General features: G+C 44.5%; 2 protein-coding genes across 4 annotated transcripts in view; one reads left to right on the top strand and one right to left on the bottom strand.

Annotated features, from left to right (window-relative positions):
• LOC6533020 (dynein axonemal heavy chain 3) overlaps positions 1 to 15,321 on the bottom strand; it is a 34,785-nt gene extending 19,464 nt beyond the window's left edge. The window contains exons 1-26 of one of the 3 annotated variants that reach the window (XM_039374225.2): positions 14,935 to 15,321; positions 14,674 to 14,877; positions 13,133 to 13,174; positions 12,787 to 13,056; positions 12,555 to 12,721; positions 12,392 to 12,492; positions 12,193 to 12,340; positions 11,184 to 11,300; positions 10,299 to 10,465; positions 9,944 to 10,235; positions 9,473 to 9,892; positions 9,243 to 9,408; positions 8,969 to 9,183; positions 7,708 to 7,898; positions 7,282 to 7,466; positions 6,150 to 6,267; positions 5,933 to 6,080; positions 5,639 to 5,796; positions 5,248 to 5,314; positions 3,507 to 4,397; positions 3,282 to 3,386; positions 3,048 to 3,218; positions 2,522 to 2,669; positions 2,109 to 2,207; positions 1,927 to 2,041; positions 558 to 726 (exon numbers count right to left, since the gene is read on the bottom strand). In XM_039374225.2, coding sequence (XP_039230159.1) covers positions 558 to 726; positions 1,927 to 2,041; positions 2,109 to 2,207; positions 2,522 to 2,669; positions 3,048 to 3,218; positions 3,282 to 3,386; positions 3,507 to 4,397; positions 5,248 to 5,314; positions 5,639 to 5,796; positions 5,933 to 6,080; positions 6,150 to 6,267; positions 7,282 to 7,466; positions 7,708 to 7,898; positions 8,969 to 9,183; positions 9,243 to 9,408; positions 9,473 to 9,892; positions 9,944 to 10,235; positions 10,299 to 10,465; positions 11,184 to 11,300; positions 12,193 to 12,340; positions 12,392 to 12,492; positions 12,555 to 12,721; positions 12,787 to 13,056; positions 13,133 to 13,174; positions 14,674 to 14,877; positions 14,935 to 15,154 — 5,094 coding nt within the window. In that variant the 5' untranslated portion in view covers positions 15,155 to 15,321. Of the gene's footprint in view, positions 1 to 557; positions 727 to 1,926; positions 2,042 to 2,108; positions 2,208 to 2,521; positions 2,670 to 3,047; positions 3,219 to 3,281; positions 3,387 to 3,506; positions 4,398 to 5,247; positions 5,315 to 5,638; positions 5,797 to 5,932; positions 6,081 to 6,149; positions 6,268 to 7,281; positions 7,467 to 7,707; positions 7,899 to 8,968; positions 9,184 to 9,242; positions 9,409 to 9,472; positions 9,893 to 9,943; positions 10,236 to 10,298; positions 10,466 to 10,504; positions 11,100 to 11,183; positions 11,301 to 12,192; positions 12,341 to 12,391; positions 12,493 to 12,554; positions 12,722 to 12,786; positions 13,057 to 13,132; positions 13,175 to 14,673; positions 14,878 to 14,934 lie in introns of those variants that run through there. The other 2 variants (XM_002093719.3, XM_015194292.3) reach the window with 2 other exon arrangements.
• A 1,168-nt stretch (positions 15,322 to 16,489) lies between these two features.
• LOC26535536 lies at positions 16,490 to 16,823 on the top strand. Its single transcript, XM_015194291.2, is given in 2 exon segments — positions 16,490 to 16,678; positions 16,680 to 16,823. Coding segments are annotated over 2 exon segments (333 nt in total).
• Positions 16,824 to 22,363: the final 5,540 nt, after the last annotated feature.

Genomic DNA, 22,363 nt, shown 5'->3' with positions numbered 1-22,363 from the left:
GTGTGTTTTTGGGGGAATAGTGATGGGTATGGGAGTAGGATTGGGAATGGGAATGGGGATGGATGTCCAGGAGGCACCGGTTAACGACCTGCAAATAAAAATTTGCATAAACTCAAGTGGAGGCGCACGAAGTGGGCTTTGGAAGAAGGCCGGCCATTACTTTCGCAAGCTGGCTAATTAGTCAACAGCCAGGGGGAAAACGATTAGCCCGCTGCTGCTGCATTAATTTCAATAAACATACATATAGTATATCGTATATATGGCAAGAGAATGGCGAATTGGAAGGGCGCATCGAAAGTCGGCTCCAGTGTGTCTGACATGAGTCCAATTAACTGGGCTCGTGCGGTATTGAAAGTCACGATTGTTGCGTGTGCCGCCGCATCAAGACGAGTTCTTTGCCTGATTAATGTGCTCCACTCGACTCTGTTTTCGGGGCCATCAATTAGAAAGCATTCGAGCAGCAAATCGCAGACAGCGCGACGCTCTAGAATCTCTTTACGTATATATCTCTATATCTGTAGCTACAATCCAGACTTTTGGGGGGAAAGGGTGCTCACCTTGAAGAACTTGCCCAGCGCCTTGTAGTCCAGTCCATCGGAACAGTTGAAGACGACGCACTTCTTGGCCACTGCCTTGGCCAGATCCTTGCAGGTCTCGGTCTTGCCAGTGCCGGCAGGTCCTTCAGGAGCTCCTCCCAAACACAGCTTCAGGGCGCCCATCAGTGTGCTGCAATCGAATGGGTTTGGGAATTAATACTGGGAGCGCAACAAAGAGTTGATGGATGGGGCGGGAAAATGGAGAGGACTCGCTTTTAATATCTATTTCGGATTTTTTCCCATTTCTCACGGCAGCAGCTTAAAAAATTGTCATTTATGTTATGGGCGGGTTTTTATTCTGACCCAAATAGATAGAATAATGAGGAGAGTGGGTATATATGGCTCAAGATTGGCATTTAAATTGGAGCTCATCATTTTATTTTAAACCAAGGATAAGTTTACTTTTAGTTTGAAGCTTATCAGGGAACCATCTTTAATAGATAGGTTTTCTAAAAATATATATTTAATAATTTAAGGTATACCATAACATTGAAAGAGCTCTAATCAACTTTAAAATTTACGTTTTTCTTGAAACTCACTTTGTTTTTTTGAGGATACTTTTTCATTCGACTAACGAGCTCCGAATATCATTTTATACATTGCTTATTTTTGCCGCTTGTTTTGCAAGTTCATATTTTTATCATATTGGCAGTGTCCCCACTTTGGTTGCTTGTGCATATATTTTTTAGCTTTTCCGGTATAGCCATACAAATATCTATATACACTCGGTTATGTTTTTTGTTTGTCCGCCTTTTCTTCCCCCTTTTTTAACTATCCCGGCATGGGTGTGAGTGTTAGTGTGCGACGTGTGTGTGTGTGTGTGTGTTTGTGTGAAAAACTGTCCAACATTGATTTATTTGTTTAATATAAAAGTTTTATCGGAAACCCCATTAAAATGTCCTTTCTGCCGGCTTGCCAACGACGGCCTGCCTGCCAGCCAGCCTGCCTGCTGCCATTTCGTGTGTCCTTCCTTTAGTCCTGAATATTCCTGAATATATTGTTGTTGTTGCTGCTGTTGTGTGTTTGTCGTAGGCAGCTTAAACATCAAAAAGGTTTTCAGCTCTTTTTGCGTATTTTGTTTGCAAAAATGAAAATAAATTTAAAATGCACCGAAATAAAATAAATATTTTCCCAATAAACGTGCCTGGCTTCTCGTCTGACTTTTAGATGCACAGTATATGCGGAAAGGAGGGGCTTTGCCAACGGTTTGTCAATTAATATTTTCGATATTCATACAGGAGAGGGCATCGTACAGGTGTGGAGTGTTGGTTTATTTTTTTGTTGGGGGGGATTTGTATAAGATATGTAGACTATGTTCTTGTATACCCACCGGTAGCAGCGATCGGTGAGGGGAGTTACCACCAAACGGGGCAGATTGCCCAAGTACTCCATGCCATATTCGACATCTGTGACCACCATGCTGACGCACACCCAATCCTCGTTTTCTGGGAATAAATCAAGGATTTATGGTTGTGGTCATCTGCTGAAACTTTGAGCGCCAAGTAAACTCACTCTCGTTAACCTTCCAGTAGTAGCGCAGTTGGGAGATCCAATCAAAGTCCTGTGTGTTGGTGATCCTGCAATCCGTCAGGTATTTCACAACATCGCGATCTGAAAAAATATAACTACTTAGTTATATTCCAGAAAAAAATAAATTTTATAAAAAGCAAAAACAAAAAAAATAATAATAATCACAAATATTAGTAAAATATTCATTACGTAAAAACTGAAACCCGGTCTCTTGCGGTTTTGTTTTTGGTCGAAACATTATTTAATTATGCAAACGTGTTGGGCTTGCGGTTTTGGTTAAAGAGCGTTAAAATACGGTCAAGTGGGTTTCACTTTGAGGCATGGTCATGGTCTACATTTAAAATTCCACTTATTGTTCTACGCTCCTTGCTCCTTGCTCCGCACTCCGCACTCACCATGAACATCCAGGACAATCAGCGCCTCCACGGCAATCCGGACTCCGGCTTGCAGATCCGTGCGCACCAATTGCACCAGGTCGGCAATCTGCAGATTGGACTTCTCCAAATAAGCCGGCAGCTCCTTCGTCTCGATGGCCTCCTCCACCTGGGCGAAGTAAAGCAAAAAGGAAAAAAAAATATAGAAATGGCAAGGAAAAGCATAAAGTGTCTGAGAAACTGCAGCGAAGCGAAAGCAAATAAAGAGCGAAATATGGTTTTCAATTTCGCTGCTTGGCAAACGCGAAAAAATTTCTCCTCTTCTCTGAAAGTCAAAGCCCAAAAGGGAAGTGCTCACAAAAGAAGGCACCCCGGGGAGGGTAAAGAGGGTCAGAAGTGCTGAGGTCCAGCTAATCTCACTGTCAGCGGCACAGAGAGCTCTCCTCTGACAGCCAACTGATGGACAGTTGTTGTCCCACGGACATCGGACATTGGACATCGTCCTTGTGGTAACCGCGGTTCTGTTGCCGAGGACTCGATGGCTCACCTCGTAGGTCCAGGCCATGCAGGAGATGCCCTGCACCACCTGACCGGGCCAACTGACCACCCAGGAGATGCGCTCCACCATGGCGTAGTCCTCCCAGGCCTCGCGCATCTGCTCCTTCACGCTGTCCAGCATCACCATCTCCACCTCCTTGAGCCACATCTCCACTAATCCCTATTAAGTAAACATGAGTTGATTAAGGTGTGCTACTTAAAGACCTAAAGACAAATCGCCTACATTGGCCAACTGCGGATTTATCTTGCGCACCAGAGCCACACGCTCCTCCTCATCACTGACCATCTCCACGATCTCCATGTTGTCGTCAAAGGTCAGACTGCCAATCTGTGGGAAAATTAATAAAAGATTTAGAGATTTAAATTAGTTTTCCTAGTCTTCGGAAAAAAAAGGTACATCAACGCTGCATTAGACAAAGATAAACCAATATAGCTGAACCAAACTCACTCCTTCGAAACACTTCCTCAAATGGGGCTGCACACGCATGGGATCCTTGGTCTCGGAGAGAATCTCCAGCAACTCGTCGTTGGACAGAAAGAAGAAGCGAGCGAAGAACAGACGCTTCTGCTCCAGGTATGTGTTCAAGCCCTTGGTGACCGTTTCCAAATCCTCGATGGCCTTGGTAAAGACTTCAAGCATTTCAGGATACTCGGTGGCAGCCATCACATGGCGATCCTTCAGCGTGTGCTTCATGATCTTGCGCCACAACTTATCCACCGCCTTGAAGTTGCGCCCCTCCAACGGCATTTGCCGCATGATGTCCTCGCTGCTAAAGATCGGCTCCAGGTACATCCAGGTGACCTGAACATTTGTCCAAGCATCGATGATGTTCTGAATGAGGATCAGACGGGACTCCCAGTCGTCCGCCTTGGAGCCCAAGGCTGTGATGAATGGCGATCGTTTCATGGCCTGGGTACGCATTATGTGATCATCCAGCAGCGTCTGAATATCATCCAGGCTGGCCAGGATGTGCGTGTCCGAGTCGCGATACTGCAGCACTTCGAACATCACGTCCTTCCAGTCCGCCTGCATGATTCTCAGTCCGTTGTTCAGGTCGTACTCCTTGCCCGCGGCATTCGCAATCTCTTCCAGCTGCGGCAGAATGCTCATGATATCCACATCGATCATGTCCTTCAGCGTGGGAAACAATTTCGGATTGACCTTGCGACCCATTATCTTTGTGATCTGATCCCAGTGCCGCTTCTCCAATCCATGACGGCAAATCGAGTCCAGGACGGGCAGATACACTCGGAACTTCTCGATCTTCATGCGCATCTGCTCGGCGGCTCGTTTGGCCACTGGATTGTAGGCCAACTGACGGGACAGCTTGTACATTATCTGGGAAATATTTCAGAAAAATTCATTAAACTCTGAATTAGAAGGAAAACCTATTAAGAGTGGTTTCATTGGAGTTCAAAATGGGATTTTTGTTTTAAAAATCTATTTGGTATATTAATCAATTACTCCTTAAAGTGCAAGATTGCGCAGCTGTGAAGCTGAAAATAATTCGATTTCACAAGGGTATTCAAGCCTTCGCCATCCTCATTTCATTTTTTTGGACTCCCACTTTGCCGCTTCAGCTGTGCCGAAAAATTCAATTCAACTGACTTTCCTTTTGCGCCTTTGTGCAGCTTTTTTTTGCGTGGCTCCGAACGGCTTCCCAGCTGACCCCGATGGGGTCACATCCCCCCAAAAATCCAGGGGATCCCCCTCCTTCCTTCAGCTACTCATCTTATGCCAGCCAGCCGCCAAATATGTTGGGCATTTTTTCCATGCATACTTTTTGGCTGCCAAGTGGAACTTTCTTTTTACAGCCAGTTTTCAGTTGGTCGTCCGTCTGTCGGTGGGGTTTTGTCGGGTTTGTCCCTTGCTAACTGGATGGATGGCTGCTATTGCTGCCCTAGGTGGCCTGAGGTTTTTAGTTGCATTTTAGTTGCTACATTGGCTTACAGACGGACACGGCACAGATAGGGGGAACACATAGAGGAGCAGCCAAAGGACGAAGGACGAAGGACGAAGGAACCCATGCATGGGCAGTTGAGCAGGAGAAATCCGACAACAGCTCAAACTTTGTCGGTCGTTGCTCGTTTTTATTTCCGCCAGCTACTGGAGCCAGTGGGAGCCAGTGGAGCCACTGGAGCTACTGAAGCCCCCTGGAATGACAACTTCCGACTTTGCAACTACTTACCTTGTGCATATTCTCCACTTGCTCCCGCACGCCATCCGCATTAAGGCATTCGAAGCGCTCGAACATCCTGAAAGCAGCACAAGAGATGTAAATAGAAATACACAAAAAAAAAAGGACGAAATACGGAAGCAGAGGGTAGGAGGAAGGAGCTGCAGTGGTGTCCTCATCATAAGCGCCAGCTTTCTGCTGGAATTCGCCCTCGGGTTGTGGGAATTGAGGGAGGGCCACTACGATTGGTATTGGGATTTGCGTGCAGCAATGTCAATGGAAATGACTGCCGGACTGGGGCCATTTCATTTCGGAATATTACGGAGCCCCGGGAAGTGTCACACTGCCCCCTCCAGCTGACAGAAGTATAATTGCAATGGGCTTGAGTGTTGCCGCTGCTTACCAAATGAGATAATCCTTTTCAAACTCGTACGAGGTCTTCCACAGTTTCTCGATGGGCTCCATTTTCTCGATGATCTCGGCGAGAAGTGGAAAGGCGGAGACGTCGATTTGGAGCAGAGTCTCCTCTGTGTTGATGGCCTTGGCCTCGCGACTAAGATTCTGTAGAGTAGATATAAATATATTTTAAAAAAATATTACAACATTTTTAACACCAATGGTTTAATGATACGCCAAAGCTTTGGAATCAAACCCAGTCTTCCAAAAAAATACCAGCAAAGTATAGCTAATCCCTCACCTCAATGGTGGTGAAGAGCAAATCGACTGTATCCACCCGCTCCTTGAGCTCCTCCAGCGTGAGCACATCCCGGATTTCCCGGATGCGAAAGCCGTCCATCGTGCGCTTCTCCTGGGCCAGCAGCTTCTCGAACTCCATGCGCCGCTCCCTGCGGAATGTGTCGGCTTAGTATCTGGGATCTGTTTGGGATCAGGGTCCTAATCGGCATTTCACTCACCGCAGGGCCAGCTCCAGATTATCACGCACCACCGCCAGGCGGGCGGCGCTCAGATCCAGGACTTCCTCCAGTTCGCCCGGCAGGATGAATGTGCGCGAGTTGAGATGAAGTTCATCGCCTGCGAATGGGAGTGGGACCAAGACGAGACTGGATGACATGGCTCTCGATTGTACACGCTGCTAATTAACTGCGCTTAACTCTTAATTAATTGGCTGCGCGAGTCTTTCTTTTTCGGGGGATAAAATAATTAGTTATTCGAGTAGGTACGAGCATCTTTGGCCCCGACAAGCTGTATCCGTGAGTATTTGGTGTGACAAAGCCACACACTCGGACGGACGGACAGAGAGACAGGCAAACAGACAAACATACAGATAAACAGACAGACAGACAAACAGAAAGACAGACAGTTGGAGCCGCAAATTCAGAGGGACTGAAGTACACATTGTAGCTATCCGAAAGATACACACGACACTCGACGATAACTGGCAATTGTCTGCGAGGATTTCTGTGGGTGTGAGCCCGTCTGCATTTGCTGGTTGTCAAAGCAACTTTCACACATTCATGAATTTGTTAAGCTCATTAAGTTGCATTTTCGGGGTTTTAGCGGAGCTCAATGTTTGGTGTCTCACCGCAAGTAATTATAAAACCAATTAGTAGACTCAGCTTGTTAGTTGAGGTTAATTATGTTAAGCGAAGCTGCACTTCCTGCCTTTCCTATGAGCCCATCACCTCTCTTCCCAAAAGCCAAACACAGCGCAAAGCAAACACACTAGCTACACTGTGAGATAATCTGGTCTTATGATGGTAATCTCTGTGGCAGAGCTTAAAGGTTATAGGGAGAGAAAGAACTTAGGTACTGTCCTTGTCTTTAGATAAATGATAGACGACTTCTCTTAAAGGTTCCTTCAAAAACAATTACAGTGGAAAACATTTCGGACTTAAGAAACTCTGTTGCATGATTCATTTTAAGGCCCCAGATATTGTTTATCGTATTTTCCCGCAGTGTCTAGCTTTTGGTCAGGATAGCAAGAGGGAAAGAGCTCGGCTGTCCAGCTGCAGCTGCACAAACAGCGGAAGGGAGACAGCGGGAAAGCGAGGAGGAGGTCCTGACCAAACCAATTGCATCACTTACTGGACAGGTAGGTGTGTGTCAGCAGGAAGACGACGCGCTTCAACACGTTCTTGATTTCATCCTTGATGGCAAATATGCGCATCTCCCGGCAGTCGTTGATGTAGTTCTGCAGGGCCACCACCTCGGGCGTCTCCTCCGGCCGCTCGCCGGCCTTCATCGACATCTCCTCCAGCTCCTCGCAGATGCTGAAGTGGCAGAAAAGAGTGGAAATCGGGTAAAAAAATCAGGTAGCGTGCATGCACATATATGTATGTACATCGTACTCGCATAGAGCAAAGTTATCTATTAAGTGGCATTGGGAGGCAGTCAGCATAAAAGTTAAGTGAAAGAGCACTCGCACTTCATTTAGCTGATGCTGATGGCGATGCTGATGCAATCTGTTCTCGCCGCTTGGTTACTTGGTTACCTGGCAACTTGGCTACTTACGCTCGATTCTCGTTCCAATTGAGGGCTTTGTAAAAATCAATTATGAAATCGTAGATTTCGCGCACATACATCCGCAGCGATAGCTTCACGTGCCGATTATCCAGCATGAACAGGTTGAGCGGAATGAAATCGCGCAGATAATAGGTCGTATCGCTCACGGCCTGCAATTTTTTCAACAGCTCCTGGACAACCTAAAGGACATGGGCGCCACATCCAAAGGGTGAGGTGTTAAAGAGGGAGTTATTAAAATTAATCGCGGGGGAGAGCTTTAAAATTCTATTAGCTGCATGACAATGTCACTTTGATTAAATGAACTCATTTGATATGCTACCTATACATATTTAAATTTTTGAAATACCATTACAACATATATTACAATTCCATGTATGCATTACAATTTGAACTGTGTAATTAACCACTGCCAATATTTGTCAACTAATTACATTTCCAGTAGTCAATTAAATTAAATAAACTATTTGTGCATTACGGAAATAATCTAATGCCCATCTACTTCTTTGCCATGGAAAACTTCATGTGGCAATTTAAAGCTTGACTAGAACCCCTTTGCGATTACATGGCAACACCACTGATCCACCAGTGGTGCATCGATGGTGGTGCCGAGGGAGACGCACTCGCATTTCATGCATCGACTGGCAGCAGGGAGCAGACAGCATACGCAGTCGGAAGTAATTTTTATTTTATATAAATTGAGCAAAAAACCAAGCCGAATCAGACGAATCGAGAGGAGAGGAAATTGCTGGTCGTTTCATAAAACTTAATGAATGCGAACTGCAATTGCAGTATGAATGTTGTGAACGGCGGGGGTGAAGTCAATTGAGCGAATGATATACGTTTGGTAATTCACGGGCTGTCTAAGTAGAACAGCATGCCCTCAACTTTGTAAAATCAACAGGCTGTGCGAAGCCAAACAGTGACTAATTAAACATTGCACACAGCCAACAAAATGCCAGAAATCAGCGAAAGGAGAGGAGCACTGTTCAGCAGGCGCTTTAATCCCGGATTCCCGGCGAGGTGGAACTTGTCAAATTAGACAAACTGCCAGCCATTTTCATACTCCCAACTGCCAACTTCCCAACTTGTCTGTCTGTCAGCAGTCTATTAATATTCCATAATGAAATTTTATGTTAATTCTACGCATCATTGCGTGTAATCAAATCGAAATAAATAATTAAATCCATTTCAAGACGGGCCTGGGGCTCACAGTGCCCTGATTGCCACCAGGAGGTATGGATGGACTCACCCCAAGTTCCGGCAGGGTATTCTCGGTCCAGACCTTCTGCACCATGGGCAATATTAGCTTTTGGAACAGTCCAAAGTAATATTTGTAGATGGGCTTCAGGTACACGTGTACTCCCTGCCAGTTGACTTTCACGATCTGCTCGACTTTCTCACACAGTTCCAGAAAGTCCACATGGTCTTCGTCAATGAAATACAGAAAGCCCTTGGTTTCAGGTTCTGCAAACAATGTTTAAATCTTAAAAGTAAGTATAAAAACTATATGAACTTTTACTAACCACCGCCGGACATGACAAACTCGAGGCGTGGAATTTCATAGCCCACTGCCAGGATACTCTTGAAATGCTCCGTAAAAATCCGAGGCAGCTCCTGCATATAGGGATATATGTAGAGCTTATTCGAGTGATCCAGTTCAAACTGAGCCACATCATCAATATCTGGAATCTGTAAATACATATTTAAGCCATTACTTATATTCATTCATTTCATTAAAGTCCAGCATATGTACATTTTCCACAAACTGGTTGACTTGCGGCTGCTGAAAAGGATCAGCATCGTCCTCATCATAGACATATATGTTCGATGCGGGTCTGACTCCAGGACCCATGTCGATGGGCTCGTGATCGAAGTGGGCACCGACCACAGAGGCAATCAGGGTCATTAGCGGTATCCTCTTCAGCTTGGCGTCGAACATGGAGTACTTATCGATGCGGTTGCCGCCCTTGAAGGCGCACAGGACCTTGAAAAGGTAGTTAATGCTTTTGCTAATGAGGCTGTTCAAGTGGCGGGACATCGCCGAGTGGATGCATCGGAATAAAGTGGCCGCACGTCCTCCGTACTTTCCCGACATGGGCACCATATCCTTCCAAGTGCCACGCATCTCGTTCATAAGGTCAGCACATCTGGGCAGCCAGTCGTTGAGGAGCAACTTAAAGATAACATTTAATAAAAGTAATGTTTTACAAAAACATAGACTTACATCCCGAACGTCAGCACAACTTTTCTCAATGAAAACCTGTACCGTATCCGCATCCAGTGGCCGTTGAGCCAGAAGTAGCTGGCCGAGATCTACAACCACCAGATCCTCATACAGATCGTTCCACAATCTATCCAGTGCCTGAACTGTGGGATGTGTGGTCATGAGAACCTCGCCAATGCGAGCCTTGGCCCTGATGAGGTTGGAACGCCAGGGAACTGGCGGAGAAATGGTCAAAACGGGAAACTCTGGGGGTTCCCTTTCCAGCTGCAGACGCCTTCTCTCCATATTGGAACTGTGGATCAAAGATAATCAGTGTTCGTATGAATGAGGTCAAATCAAGCCAAGGATGACCCACGATAAGAGGTAGTTTAGGAAAGTGCGCTTGACATGGTGGCGGAAATCCTCCTGCAGATCGATGAGGCACACGATTATAAGGATGGCGAGATCCTGGCGCACACCGCGGTCCCCCACGAACAGGTAATCCATTAATATAACTTCTGGCGGCAGTTTGGGCCAATCTTTCTGTAATGAGTTGATTAGACATGCTTGTGAATGGGGTTGAAAAGGGGACGACAGGTGGTATAAACTTTGCTGGCGCTCCAAGGCGATTTTGGAACTATGAAGTTCGCGAACAGGTGGACGGGGGACTGGATTCTGGATTCTCAACGGAGCATCTTTGGGTGCTCATTAACCCGCCTTTGCCGGCACTGATTTGCCGGTGATGATGGCAAGTGCTTGGCTTAAATCCCTGCCAAAGTTTGTTTGGCGCTCACGTCAAAACATCAACACGCGCCCCGTCACTTGTCATCCTAGATTCCCCCAGTTTCCTCCAGCTTCCCCCATATCTCCAATCTCGTAGCATCCAATTCTGGGAGCATGTTTAATATGCTCGCACTGCCGGCAAACTTTTTCGACGGCAAAACTTCTACCGAATTCTGAGCCAGTTAAGTTTACTAATAATGTCTACGGTGCGCTAAGTTCGGAATGCCTATTATATATTAATCTGTGTTGCCCGCCTAGTTGTTTTTAGTCAAGCCTGCTTATTAAGTTAAAGCGTCTAATAAACTTTTTGTGCATACTCAAACTAAAGTGTGTAGTTAATACAAGTGCTGAAAAATAGTGTTGCATTTGAATGGAGTCAAATACAGGGTACAGTCTTATATTGAATGCAGAAAAAACATTAAATAAAGTATAAATATTTACTATAAATATTATAATTATACTATAGATAGTTACTCACCTTTTCCTTTACGATAAATCGGTAGGCATCCTGAAGAAGGGCGCTCCTTGGATCGATGCGTCTGAAGGCCTCTCGGATGAGGTGCGATGGGTACGTCGCCAGTTGCACTATGGACATCTGCAAGGACATAAACATAGGGATTAGGATGTGGGCAGGGTGCTGTTATTAAATCGGGTGTGATTCACGCCATCGCCACACAAACGGTTTCCCTTTTTAACAGCTAATCACGTTATTCATAACTCAAACCACGCCCCTCAGACCATAATATTTACGAGGTATGAATTATATAATTTTTATAAGCACGTTTCGCGAAGCAGTGTTGCCAATTTAGCTATTTTCCCGTCAGTTTTGGCTTCTTATAATATTGAATTTTTTTCAGTCAGAACTTTTCAAGAAGGTGAAGGTGATATCTGTGACCATATAAGGTATATACATTCTGGATCAGTATCAAAAGCCGTATCAGTTCAGCAAAGTCCGTTTCTGGGCAAACTTATCTCTCACTTTTAATGCTAAATGCATGAAAACTCGACATTAGTTTACCAGAGCTAGCTTCCTATCTTGATCAATTTGTTTATCGTCAAAAACAAGCTTATTTTTTTGAAAATAGTGGGCACCACTGACCTGAAGCAAACGCAGCTTAATTTACCCACACGCCCACGCACACATGTTTACTTTGTATGGACTTTATTATTATCATTTTTTATGGACAGAGACACAAAGATACGGACACGGACACGGATATGGACACGGTGGCGAGAAAGAATACGGAGCACCACACGGACACGGAGCCAATGTCGGAGTCAACGATAAAATTTATTTACGCCCGACGCTGGTGCTCACTTTTGATGGGTTTTTTATGGTCTCGGTCAGGGAGTCATTGCGGCTGGGTATTTCGCTTTCATTTTTCATACCCCTCCTTCTTTTTTTGATGCATTTAGCATATGTTTGGTCAGTTACTAAGAACTACATTGCTATCTCATTTCCAAAACTAACTCTCATTATAACTCACACTTTTTAGCAGGCACTGGTATCGCTTTTGTATCTTCAGGGTGAAGAGCTTCTCGGCTTTTGAGAGCTCGTCCTGATATTTAGCCATCATTTTAATCTTTTGGTCATCAGGATCCACCGGTTGCAGGGGTTGCATGTACGGAAAGTGGCTGTATCGAAGGATTTTTAAATATTGCTAATAATTAGAAATTAATTCTTACGTTGCTTCCATTCTTTTGAGGCAGCGCAGGAACTCCTCATTTGTGGTAAAGTCCTTACGATGGATGTGACTCTTGCCCACAAAGCAATTCTTTTTCTTTCCCTACGTAAAATTAGTTTTATTTTAAAGCATATTACAGCCAAATAGCAACAAAACACACATACCACCAATATGCCTTTAGACCTAAGAATGCGATTAGTGTTGTCCTTGCAATTAGGCGGATCGGGATATTTAGTGAGTCCATGGCCAATTTTGTGCTCTGCTGCTTTCAGCACTGGCTCGATTAGTTCATCAATTATTTTCCCAACTCTCACCAGTTCGTTGCGACATTCTGTAATATAAATTTTATAAAAAAATATATCTTTATATATCCATCGATACACTAGATTTCCTTACCCTGCGGCGTACGAAACGCATAGTGATCGCCGGCCGTGAATTTCTGTTTCTTGGGAGGTCCTCTCATATTGTTGACCCGCATATGGCGGGCAGAGGGAGTTCGGTAGGCTCCAATCAGCTCCGAAGGGGATCCGTGCTGGCGCCTCAGCTGGTTAGTCCACAGGGAGGAGCTGGTTCCGCAGCCCGGATAGAAGATTCGCACTCGGCGATTGCAGTATATATCCAGGAGGTGGCTGGTCATTTCATAGATTTCCTGCTCACTGGGACGCACTGAGCCGAGCATGTTAAAAGGGGTATCAAATTTTTAATAATGCACACTGAGTAAATATGTACGCTTATTTATTACCGCCAGTCATCCATTTGTCAATCCAGGGAAATTGATTACAGGCTGCAAGCGAATAAAAAATAAAAAACAAACCAAAGGCAGATGATGGTAAAAAATAATGCGAAATATTGAAATTGAAAATCGCATTTAATATTTGCCCACGAATATGACATGGGTCTGTCTGCACTTTTCGAATTTGATTTTCCACTTTTTTGCGTGACTTTTCACGTGCCTGAAAGGCAGTGTAAATGGATTTGTTTGCGCAACATGAAATTGTTTTAAACAAAAGTCACGGCAGCACAGTTCGATTTTTAACTGATTAAACTGAAATTAATTTCCATTCCGGACCTTTACAAACGGATTCCCCCGGGCCAACTGGACATCTCTGGGTATCTGTGGGCTTGTTTGTCGTATTTGCATGCTAATGTCTATTGGCAACACGCTTTTATGCCATTGTGTAACCGGATCCCTAAGCAGACCACGCCCACCGCCCACTGGGACAGTGTTCGCAGCGCTTCCATTCTGGCATAAAATATTAAAAAACTAGACACAAAAATTAAACATTTTTATTACAAACTAGCGACAAAAGTCGAGACTGCAGGGAGATATGGTTTTCAAGTGGGAATATGCGAAAATCGGTTGCTCTTTTTTTAAGTAAAAGAATACGAATTAAAACACAAATTTCTTTTTAGTTAAGATTAATGCAACTTAAAAGGTGCAACGCATATATTCTTACTTAAAGATAATGCAAATTGAAAAGTGCAAAGAATGTATTTTTAGTTAAAGATAATACAAATAGAAAAGTGCAAAGACACAAACTTTAAAGAAATGCAAGTGGCTTGAATTCATATAAAATATTTGTGATAAAAAGTACTCGTAGTTATCATAATATTCATCACATATTCATTACATATGGACTCCTTCAGAGTAACAAGCCAATTACACATTTTTCAAAGAGTATGCAGCAGGAAAAAACGGCAACATAAAAATGTTTCATGTAAATGCTAAATAAAACACTATGATAAACATGTTGTAGAGTCACTCGACCCGACCTTCGTCCTTGCCCTACACCTCCCCCTCTCCCACCCCCTCTCCCACCCCCTCTCCCACCCCCGCTGACTACCCTTGAGTGCCCTGCACTCCCAAAGGATATTCAAATAAATGTCATACGCATTTGTTTTTCGGTTTTACCTTTTTTCTCATTTCGGTTATAAAATTTTATGTTAAAAGGATAATGTTTGGAATTTTTATGTTTACAGGTGAACAATTTTCCAGCGAGCTGCGCTGTGGGAGTCGGAAAATGGAATGGAAAGCGGGCAACAGAGCAGCCAAGAAGGAATGGGGGGGAGTTGGGTGAGGCAGCAGCACCTTCAGTCGGGGGCATGTTTTCGCATTTAATAAAGTATTAAGTGTTATGTTTTTGCGGTAAAGTTCTCACTCATTGAATAACACGAAATGTGTGGCAATTTGTTTGGGGCATTCACCCATTCCCAGCACCTGGTTTAATGCGCAAATGTTGTTCCACTTAATTGTGGTTTTCCCCCGGAAATGTTGCCGCTTACCCATGGAATCAAAGTTGTATGCATGATCCTTGGCATCGCGCAACATCTCGAACTGCTCGGGCATGATAATGTCCTCCAACTGCAGCTCCTGCAGACTGTCATCATCGCACTCGTCATACTCCTCCTTCACATTATCCAAATCGTAGTGGTGGAAGTCGAACTCCCGATTGCAGCGTCCCACTATTTTGTCAGTCTGCATGTGAGCTAAGTGTGCATTGAGATTTAGATATTGAATATTAAAGGTTGCTAAAGGACCCTCACATATCTTCTCCTGCAGGAACTCCTTGACAGGATCCAGGGGCAGCTGGTCGAAGCCATATATCAGATTGTAGAAGGGGCAGTCGTTCAGCTGGCGCTTTTCGCCCTTCTTCTGAGCCTGTGAAACTCTGGGCAGATGAAGTGTGCGCTTCCTCCTCAGCTTGTCGTCCTGCAGCCGAGGATCGCAGTAAGGACGTCGCTCGGGCGCTACCTTCTTTTGCATGGCGAGGACATGGATTGGATGGAGTGGGTTATGGTATGGTGTGCGCGTGATCCTTCCGTCGATGCTGGTTTGTTAACGAATCGTATTCAAAGCCAACACAACGAAACACGATTTCTAGTCTGCTTTCATTTGTTTCACTCTGTGCGGGGCATACTTTTCTCCGTTCTAGAAATATGGAAAACAAAACTCGTAGCTCGGATGCCAAAAAGTTTGCACAACGGCAGTAGCAGCAGTGGAAGCGAAATATTTGCGGGCCAGCGATGAACGTGAAATGTTTACAAACAAAGTCGAGGCCCAGGCATTGGGCATGGATGGCCATGGCAACGGGAATCCGGGGGCCAGGAGCCCGGGCACCGGGCGGACATCGGGGCGTACGTGTAACCCCGGCAACCAGGACCGGCTGCAAAAGCCGCTACCGGAGCTGGAGACACCCCGACACTCCGACACTCAATGCTCGCCTTTCAACGTCCTACGCTGAGCTCGATAATATTTGATATTTGTGTCTGGCGAAGGGATGGCTTTCCATGGCTGCAACTGCAGTCACAGCTACACGGAGAAAAAACACAAAAAAAGAAATATTGGAAAGCAAGGACATCATTTGTAGACTGGAATCAGGAGCACGATAACTAAAATATTACCTAAATGTATTTATTATTTCCGCTAAGCCTTTCATATATACATTTTTGTTTCTAGATTTATTTTTTTTTTTTTATTATTTTTTTTTTCATTCGCTTGATTTTTTCTCAAAGTGTAGGCCAGAGCGCCAGGAGCAGGCCGCGTTACCTGGCAGCTTTTCTCGAATTGTGCACACATTTTTCAATAAAGCGCTGCAACTGCAGAAAAGCTGGTCCTGGTGATGCTACCGCTGCTCCTGGCATTCTGTATATTTATTATCCCAACTGTCTGCCAAAGGAGCAGCAGGACGAACAGGAGCATCAGTGGCAGCAGTAGCAACAGGAGCGGCGGGTAGAGCGGGAGCAGCGACTTGTCATTGAACCTGATGATATGTTGACAATGATGGAAAATAATAATACTCGACCAGGGCTCGGCATGTTCGGAGCTCCCTAATAGGGTTGCAGCTGAATGGGGGAAGTCGCATACATAATGCCACGAGGCAGCATAATCATGAGCCGATTTCACGAGGAGATCCCATTGCATTTCGCCCGCCAAAGGAATTGACTTTAATAAGGACGATTCAAGTGGCAATGGTGTTTTGGGCCACTGAATATGCAATTAGCGCCGCAATTAATTGTGGTAAATTAATTGGAAATTTGATTAATGGTCAATTGCGGCTAACGCACCTTTGTCCTTCTTCCAGGACAACGCATTTAATCGATGAGAGCGCGCAGTAAATGCGGTTGCCACACATGCGAAAGTTCGAGGAAATCGTGTGTGTTCGAGGTGACAAGTCGTGGGAATAGCCAGGCAAAACCCGGTTTCAGGATCCAGTATGCAGGTCATCCGCCTGTCACGTGCCTAAGCGCCACGGACAACGCAATGCAGGTGCCAGCGACAGGTCCTTCGGGGGATCGAGGTACCGGGAAGTGGGCTTTTCAGCTGCACTGCATCCAGAGCCATGTGTGACAAATATTTATTAACTGCCACAGCAGTCGGGCATCGGCTTAGAGACTTGATCTTGGCATTAGGAGGGGGGCTAATAAAAAATTGATTTCGACTTCGTCAATTGTCACAAATAATGATTACCACGCATTTTCGTACACATTATCCTGGGGGCGGCATGACACGCATCAAATTGCATTTAGTTTGTCATTGGCCTGCTGGGTGGGTGGGTTTGACTTTTTCGGCTGATTTGGGGTTCGGGTGTGCGGACTTTGCCAAACAAAGGGCCGTAATGCGACGGCTGTCAGTCACGTGACCTCATTGCTGACAATACACAAAAGGGGGGAGGGACAACATCATTATTAACAAAGTCAACGAGCGCAGAGCAACAAAAGTCCGGAGGAGCAGCATCGTTTCCAGCCTGCGAGTATGCAACACTTTTCCACCGGAACGGAAATAAGTCGAATCCAATCATACCCTAAGAAGCTTAACTTCCCGGGCGCATGGTACTTCCTTTCTCTGGTTTGGGGATGTATGAAATTGGATATTCCTGCTCATTCTTGGAGTATGAAGGAATAAATCATGGTAAAGGAGCATATATCACTGCTGCTGGGGGTAAGTGGAGTATATGAAAATATTGCACTGCAACTTTAGGCAACTTTAACTGTTACTACATTCATTGAATTCCAATATAATAGAAGTGCAAGAGCGATACATATTTAGCTACTTAATGTGTTAAGCTAAGTAGGCTTAAAAAGTGCATAGCATCCATTTAGGTAGAGTATAATTAAAGAACTGCCTCGTCAAGGCAAAGTTTTCGTCTTTTTTTTCAGCTCAGTCTCTCTTTTCTTTTCCAGCTCCATGCCCCATTGTTTATTTGCCTCGATTCCGTGTTTTTTTCCGTTGGCTGCCGTGGCGAATCGCATTTTGTCCACGTGATTAATGGGCAGCAATGGAAGACGTCGCGACTTGAAAAATTACATTCAAAATAAACGACAGAGGCGTCGTGGTCGGCGTTTTAAAACGGCCGTCACACGTGAGTGGATTGGGTGTAGCGGAGAAGGGGTGGGTGCAAGGGGGTCAAACGGCATGAGGTGGGTGATGGAGGGGGGTGGCGGAGAAGGATAAGGATATCTGGCAGCAAAATTCGTCCTGACGCACGTAAAAGATGCAACAGGAGCGAGAGCAAACACCGTGTGATTTACACGCAACCAACGGGGGGTGGGGTGGAAATGGGTGAAAATGGGGTGGGGTTGGTGGGGGGTCATAGTGCAAATTAGGGGTTGACGCTGGCGTACAGGCAACGCACTCTGTTGTCAATTGAAAACGTGCCAACAATTTGCAACGACGATTAATCGTGCGACCAAACTGGAAGTTACAATTGCCCGTGGTCCGTTGGTCCTTTGGCAGCTCCTGCTACTGATGCTCCTGGTCCTCCGCCTCCTGGTTCCAAGGATACGAGGATAGGACGTCTGGGATGTCGTCCTTTCACCGGCGGAACCGTGCATGCTGCGACGCATTTGCAGCTCTGTTTACGACCAAGTTTGCCCTGCGTTTGACTAATTTGTGTGAACTCTATTATGCGTGACTGCGAATGGGAACGGGAATGGCTATGAACTTGGGCTGGGAATTGATGGCGATGGTTAAGGTAAAGCTAAAGCTAAAGGTGGTCTGGAGACCAAAGCTTGGACAGACGTCTGATGAGCACTTAATTCCCGGTCGCTAATTGGTTCCAAGATGAAGAAGGACACGCACCGGTGGGATGATCAGAAGCTCGGAAGTCAATCGATTTGCGGCATATGACATGAGATGAGATGAGATGGAATTGCAGGCAGCTTAAATCACGGCTATATTTATGGTTGGTTAATTATCGGTGTTCGCTTTAACTTTAATCAATTTTTATCGCTAATATTTCGCAGCTTGCTTTATGTTATCATTAATAATGAATATAATTATGGAATGTCAAAGTGGGTAGAATGAAAAAACCGACTGAAATACAATCGCTTTATACGGATGCAGATACAGATAGAGAGATACTCCGACCGGGACGTCATTAAAGGCTTTTGTATGCAATTACATGCCGCATTGAGCAATCATAAATTAGCTTTGCAAAAGTGCGTTAAAAAAAATATAGCGAAATTCGATTAAATTATAAAATGTGCAAAAATTTAATGCTCATAATGAAAAGTCGGCCCAGCTCACACCCGCGCATTAATCATAACAATTTGCAACTTATTTTTGCATCTCTTATTTCGCATTGCTAAAAAAAAAAATTGATTGGCTACTGAAATCTGCCGACTGTATATTCATATTCATATTTGTTTTAAATGTCAACAATCATCAATGCAAATTCACTACAAATATAGCCAAGTCATTCCTGATTTATCCTCGAAATGTCGCATCAATTTCGATCGAGTGGCATCTGGTGGCGGCAAAAAAATAAAGCGAATTCAAGTGGAAACCGCATCGGTGTCAAAGATAGAGATATATGGATACCTGATAGCCTTTTCCGTGTAGCTGACCTATTAAATTAAAATACAATAAATATTGATAAAAAAAAAAGATATAAACTCAAAACTAACTAACCGAAAAATAGTACAAATATTAAAGTCGTAACGCAGTAAGAAAAGAAATGTCAGATTGTTTTAGGCTGACATATTGAAATAAATCCCATTTTGGTAGCATGTCAAATTCATTAAACTAAAACCTTGAAATTGGGTTAAAAATTTGCATGTACATGGACACGTCCTGTATGCTCCTTTTTTGATGAAGAAAAGAAGGCGAAATTTAGTTTTGAAATTAAATTATCGGACGAGGAACTTTAAGGGTAGCGGAATAACAATTCGCTTAGCTAAGCATTTTCTGCGCTCTCCGATGAAATTTTCGACCCGGGTAAATATTTGTGCGAATTTCTGCCGGATAAACCAGAAAGCCCAACTATGTCCACGTCCATGTGGGTGTTTTTCCCCCTTGGCCATGTGTGTCTACGAATAAATTCTGCAATGCGTAGCTCAAAATTTCCGACACTAAATTGTTATGGTTTTTAGTCTTAAAGATAAATGTACTTAGCCAAAGGACTCAGTTTCGGTGTTGGTTGATGGCTCATGGTAAAGTTTTGCATATGCCCGAAAATATTTACTTGTGAGGAGATTGTTGTTTAGTTAAACCGTAAAAAGACTGGCATTTTCGGGATAGAGTTGCTCTGTCGTTGCCAGAGACAATGTAACATTTAAGAAAATTTAAGCCGCAGGCGACTTAAAAGCGAGACGACGAATAGTCGTCCCTTTCTGTCAGTGGTCCTTTTTAGCCGGGCCATATGATTTAGCCATTCTGTTGTTGCTGCTACAACTGCCATTGTTGGGGATTTGGCCTGCCTTTGCCTCTGCCTTTGGATTTTTTACTCATTGTCTTCGGAAAGCCCGAAAACAGCGAGACCAAAGTGGATGGCTGTACTAGTGGAGCAAAGCCCGGGATAGATGGATGGACAGGCAAACAATTGTTGTTCGTATCCTGGTTAGCTTTGGCCAAGGATCTGCCAGTGCTGTTCCTGCTACTCCTGCTACTGCTGCTTTTGCGGCTGCTGTACAAATTAGTTTCTAATACCTTCAAGTCAAACAGTGGACCCGGAGACCTTTGCCTTTGCCGGCAGGGCAAACAGACAGCCAGGCGGACAAACACAGTGGATCTGTGGATCAAATTGGGCTTGGTCAAAGTCCTGCGCCCCTGCCACCCCTTCAACCCACCAACTCCGCCCCAAGGAAGTTTGCCGAATCACTTGAGCGTGTTTATGAAATAACCTTGGCTTGAAGTCTATAGAGTTGGTGGGCGTGTTTGTGAGCTACGAGCCGCCTAATTACAAAACTCATCCGTTCTCGATTGATTCCACAGCAAATGGTATTTTAAATAGTTTCGCTTAGTTTTCCTTTCGGCCCCATTTAAAGTCCACTTCAAGGCATCCTCCACCACCACCATGGATGGCATAATGCTGCAGAAGCTTTCCAACAGAAGAGTTGGCCCCAAAACAGAACCACAGGACCAAGACCATGTGGCGGGTTTAATGAGCTAACTGCTGATTTTCTCGATTTCTCGGTGAGCACAGCGTCATCCTCCGTTTATCTTTGGCCAAAAGTTTTAAAATTAATTTTTAATTGTTTATGCTGCAAAAGTTTAGCTGAGCTAAAGCAGCAAAACAATGTGAAAAATAAAAGTAATTGCTGCAGCACTAAGAAATAATAAAGATACTTTTGTTTCCAGCTTGCATTGTGTTGCTTGTGCTGTCTCCTCCAAGCATTCAGTTTTCATTAGACCAATGAAGGAAATTAGCTGGTTAAAGACACTGCATGTACTAGTCCTTGAAGTAAAATAATTATGCGAATTATTCAAACATAGCTCATATAGGTTTTATAAATGATTGGCAGATTTTATTGATCCCAATTGTTTTGTGGATTGTTTTCCTGACTTGATTCGATCTTTGAGAATAGCCTGACCCTGGAGTAGAACCATAAACGGCAGCTGCTGTTAACCAACTAACCCAGTGATCTGAGACCTTGCCTTGAGCTGAGTTCAGAGCAGATGTGAATGCAAATTTCGAGAGGTGGGCATATTATTCAGGCAATAATCGGGGCAACAAAGTGCCCATTGATAACGATCGTGTATAACCGTAAAGTGGGGTGGAGAACCCATGGGTATTACGGCGTTGGCCATTTGCATAACATTGGGCCCGAAAGAGTTGATGTCGCGGTGTCAGCATTAAAAGCAAATGGCATAAAGCAGCGGAAAACAGAGGCAATGCCTTATAAAAGGAAATTATGCAAATTGCTAATAAATTATAGTGAGCCAGCGAACGACATGTAAAATAATAACAAGCGGACGCCGAGATGGAGATGAAGCTATGAGCTGGGAGCTGGGAGCTTTTTGGGCTGGAGGAGCGGTCGCGAATTGAATTACAAATGTAAACACAATGCCATGGGACAGGACAGCAGCGTACAGGACAGGAGAGGAGTTCCAGGACAGGAGAGGAGTGCCAGGACATGGCGGAGTGCTGACAGGACGGAGGCATGGACAGTGGAAGCGGCACTGCGAAATCATTAAAATAATAAAGCGCTGTGTTCGCTTTCAAGACGAGAACGACAAGGACATCGACAACGACAACGACGCGATGACGACGATGACAACAGCGGCGACAAGGACATTAACTGGCGAGCGGATAATGGCGAAACTTTTTGACATTTATTGTGTTTGTGTCGAATGTTTATTTATGATTGCACGCGGCCCGGAGTTCAGGCCGTATTTACATTACAATGATCAGAAGAGCATAACTAAGGGCCAACGGATCCCCTTCCCGTTCCCAATACCATTTCCATTCCCGCAAAAACCCTCGAATCCCCATCCCCATCCATATCATCGGCTTGTTTGCGTATGCGAATGCGTATTAAATTAATGATACTTTCTAGTTCATAAAATTCGTTATGCCAGAGCTCCGGGCTCAGATTCTGGCTGTGAATCTGTTTTGTGTGCGAATATCAATGTCCAAACACAAATCAAATAATCACATAAATGAGAGCACAACACAAACTCTGGCACATGCGGCGGGTGTGTCTATTGGATTGAAACAAATTGATTGTCATAAAACATCGTTTATACATATTA

Source organism: Drosophila yakuba, chromosome 3L, assembly GCF_016746365.2.
Source record: "Drosophila yakuba strain Tai18E2 chromosome 3L, Prin_Dyak_Tai18E2_2.1, whole genome shotgun sequence".
NCBI lineage: Eukaryota > Metazoa > Arthropoda > Insecta > Diptera > Drosophilidae > Drosophila > Drosophila yakuba.
The sequence above is the reverse complement of the archived record's forward strand: the minus strand, read 5'-3'. Positions and strand labels throughout refer to the sequence as shown.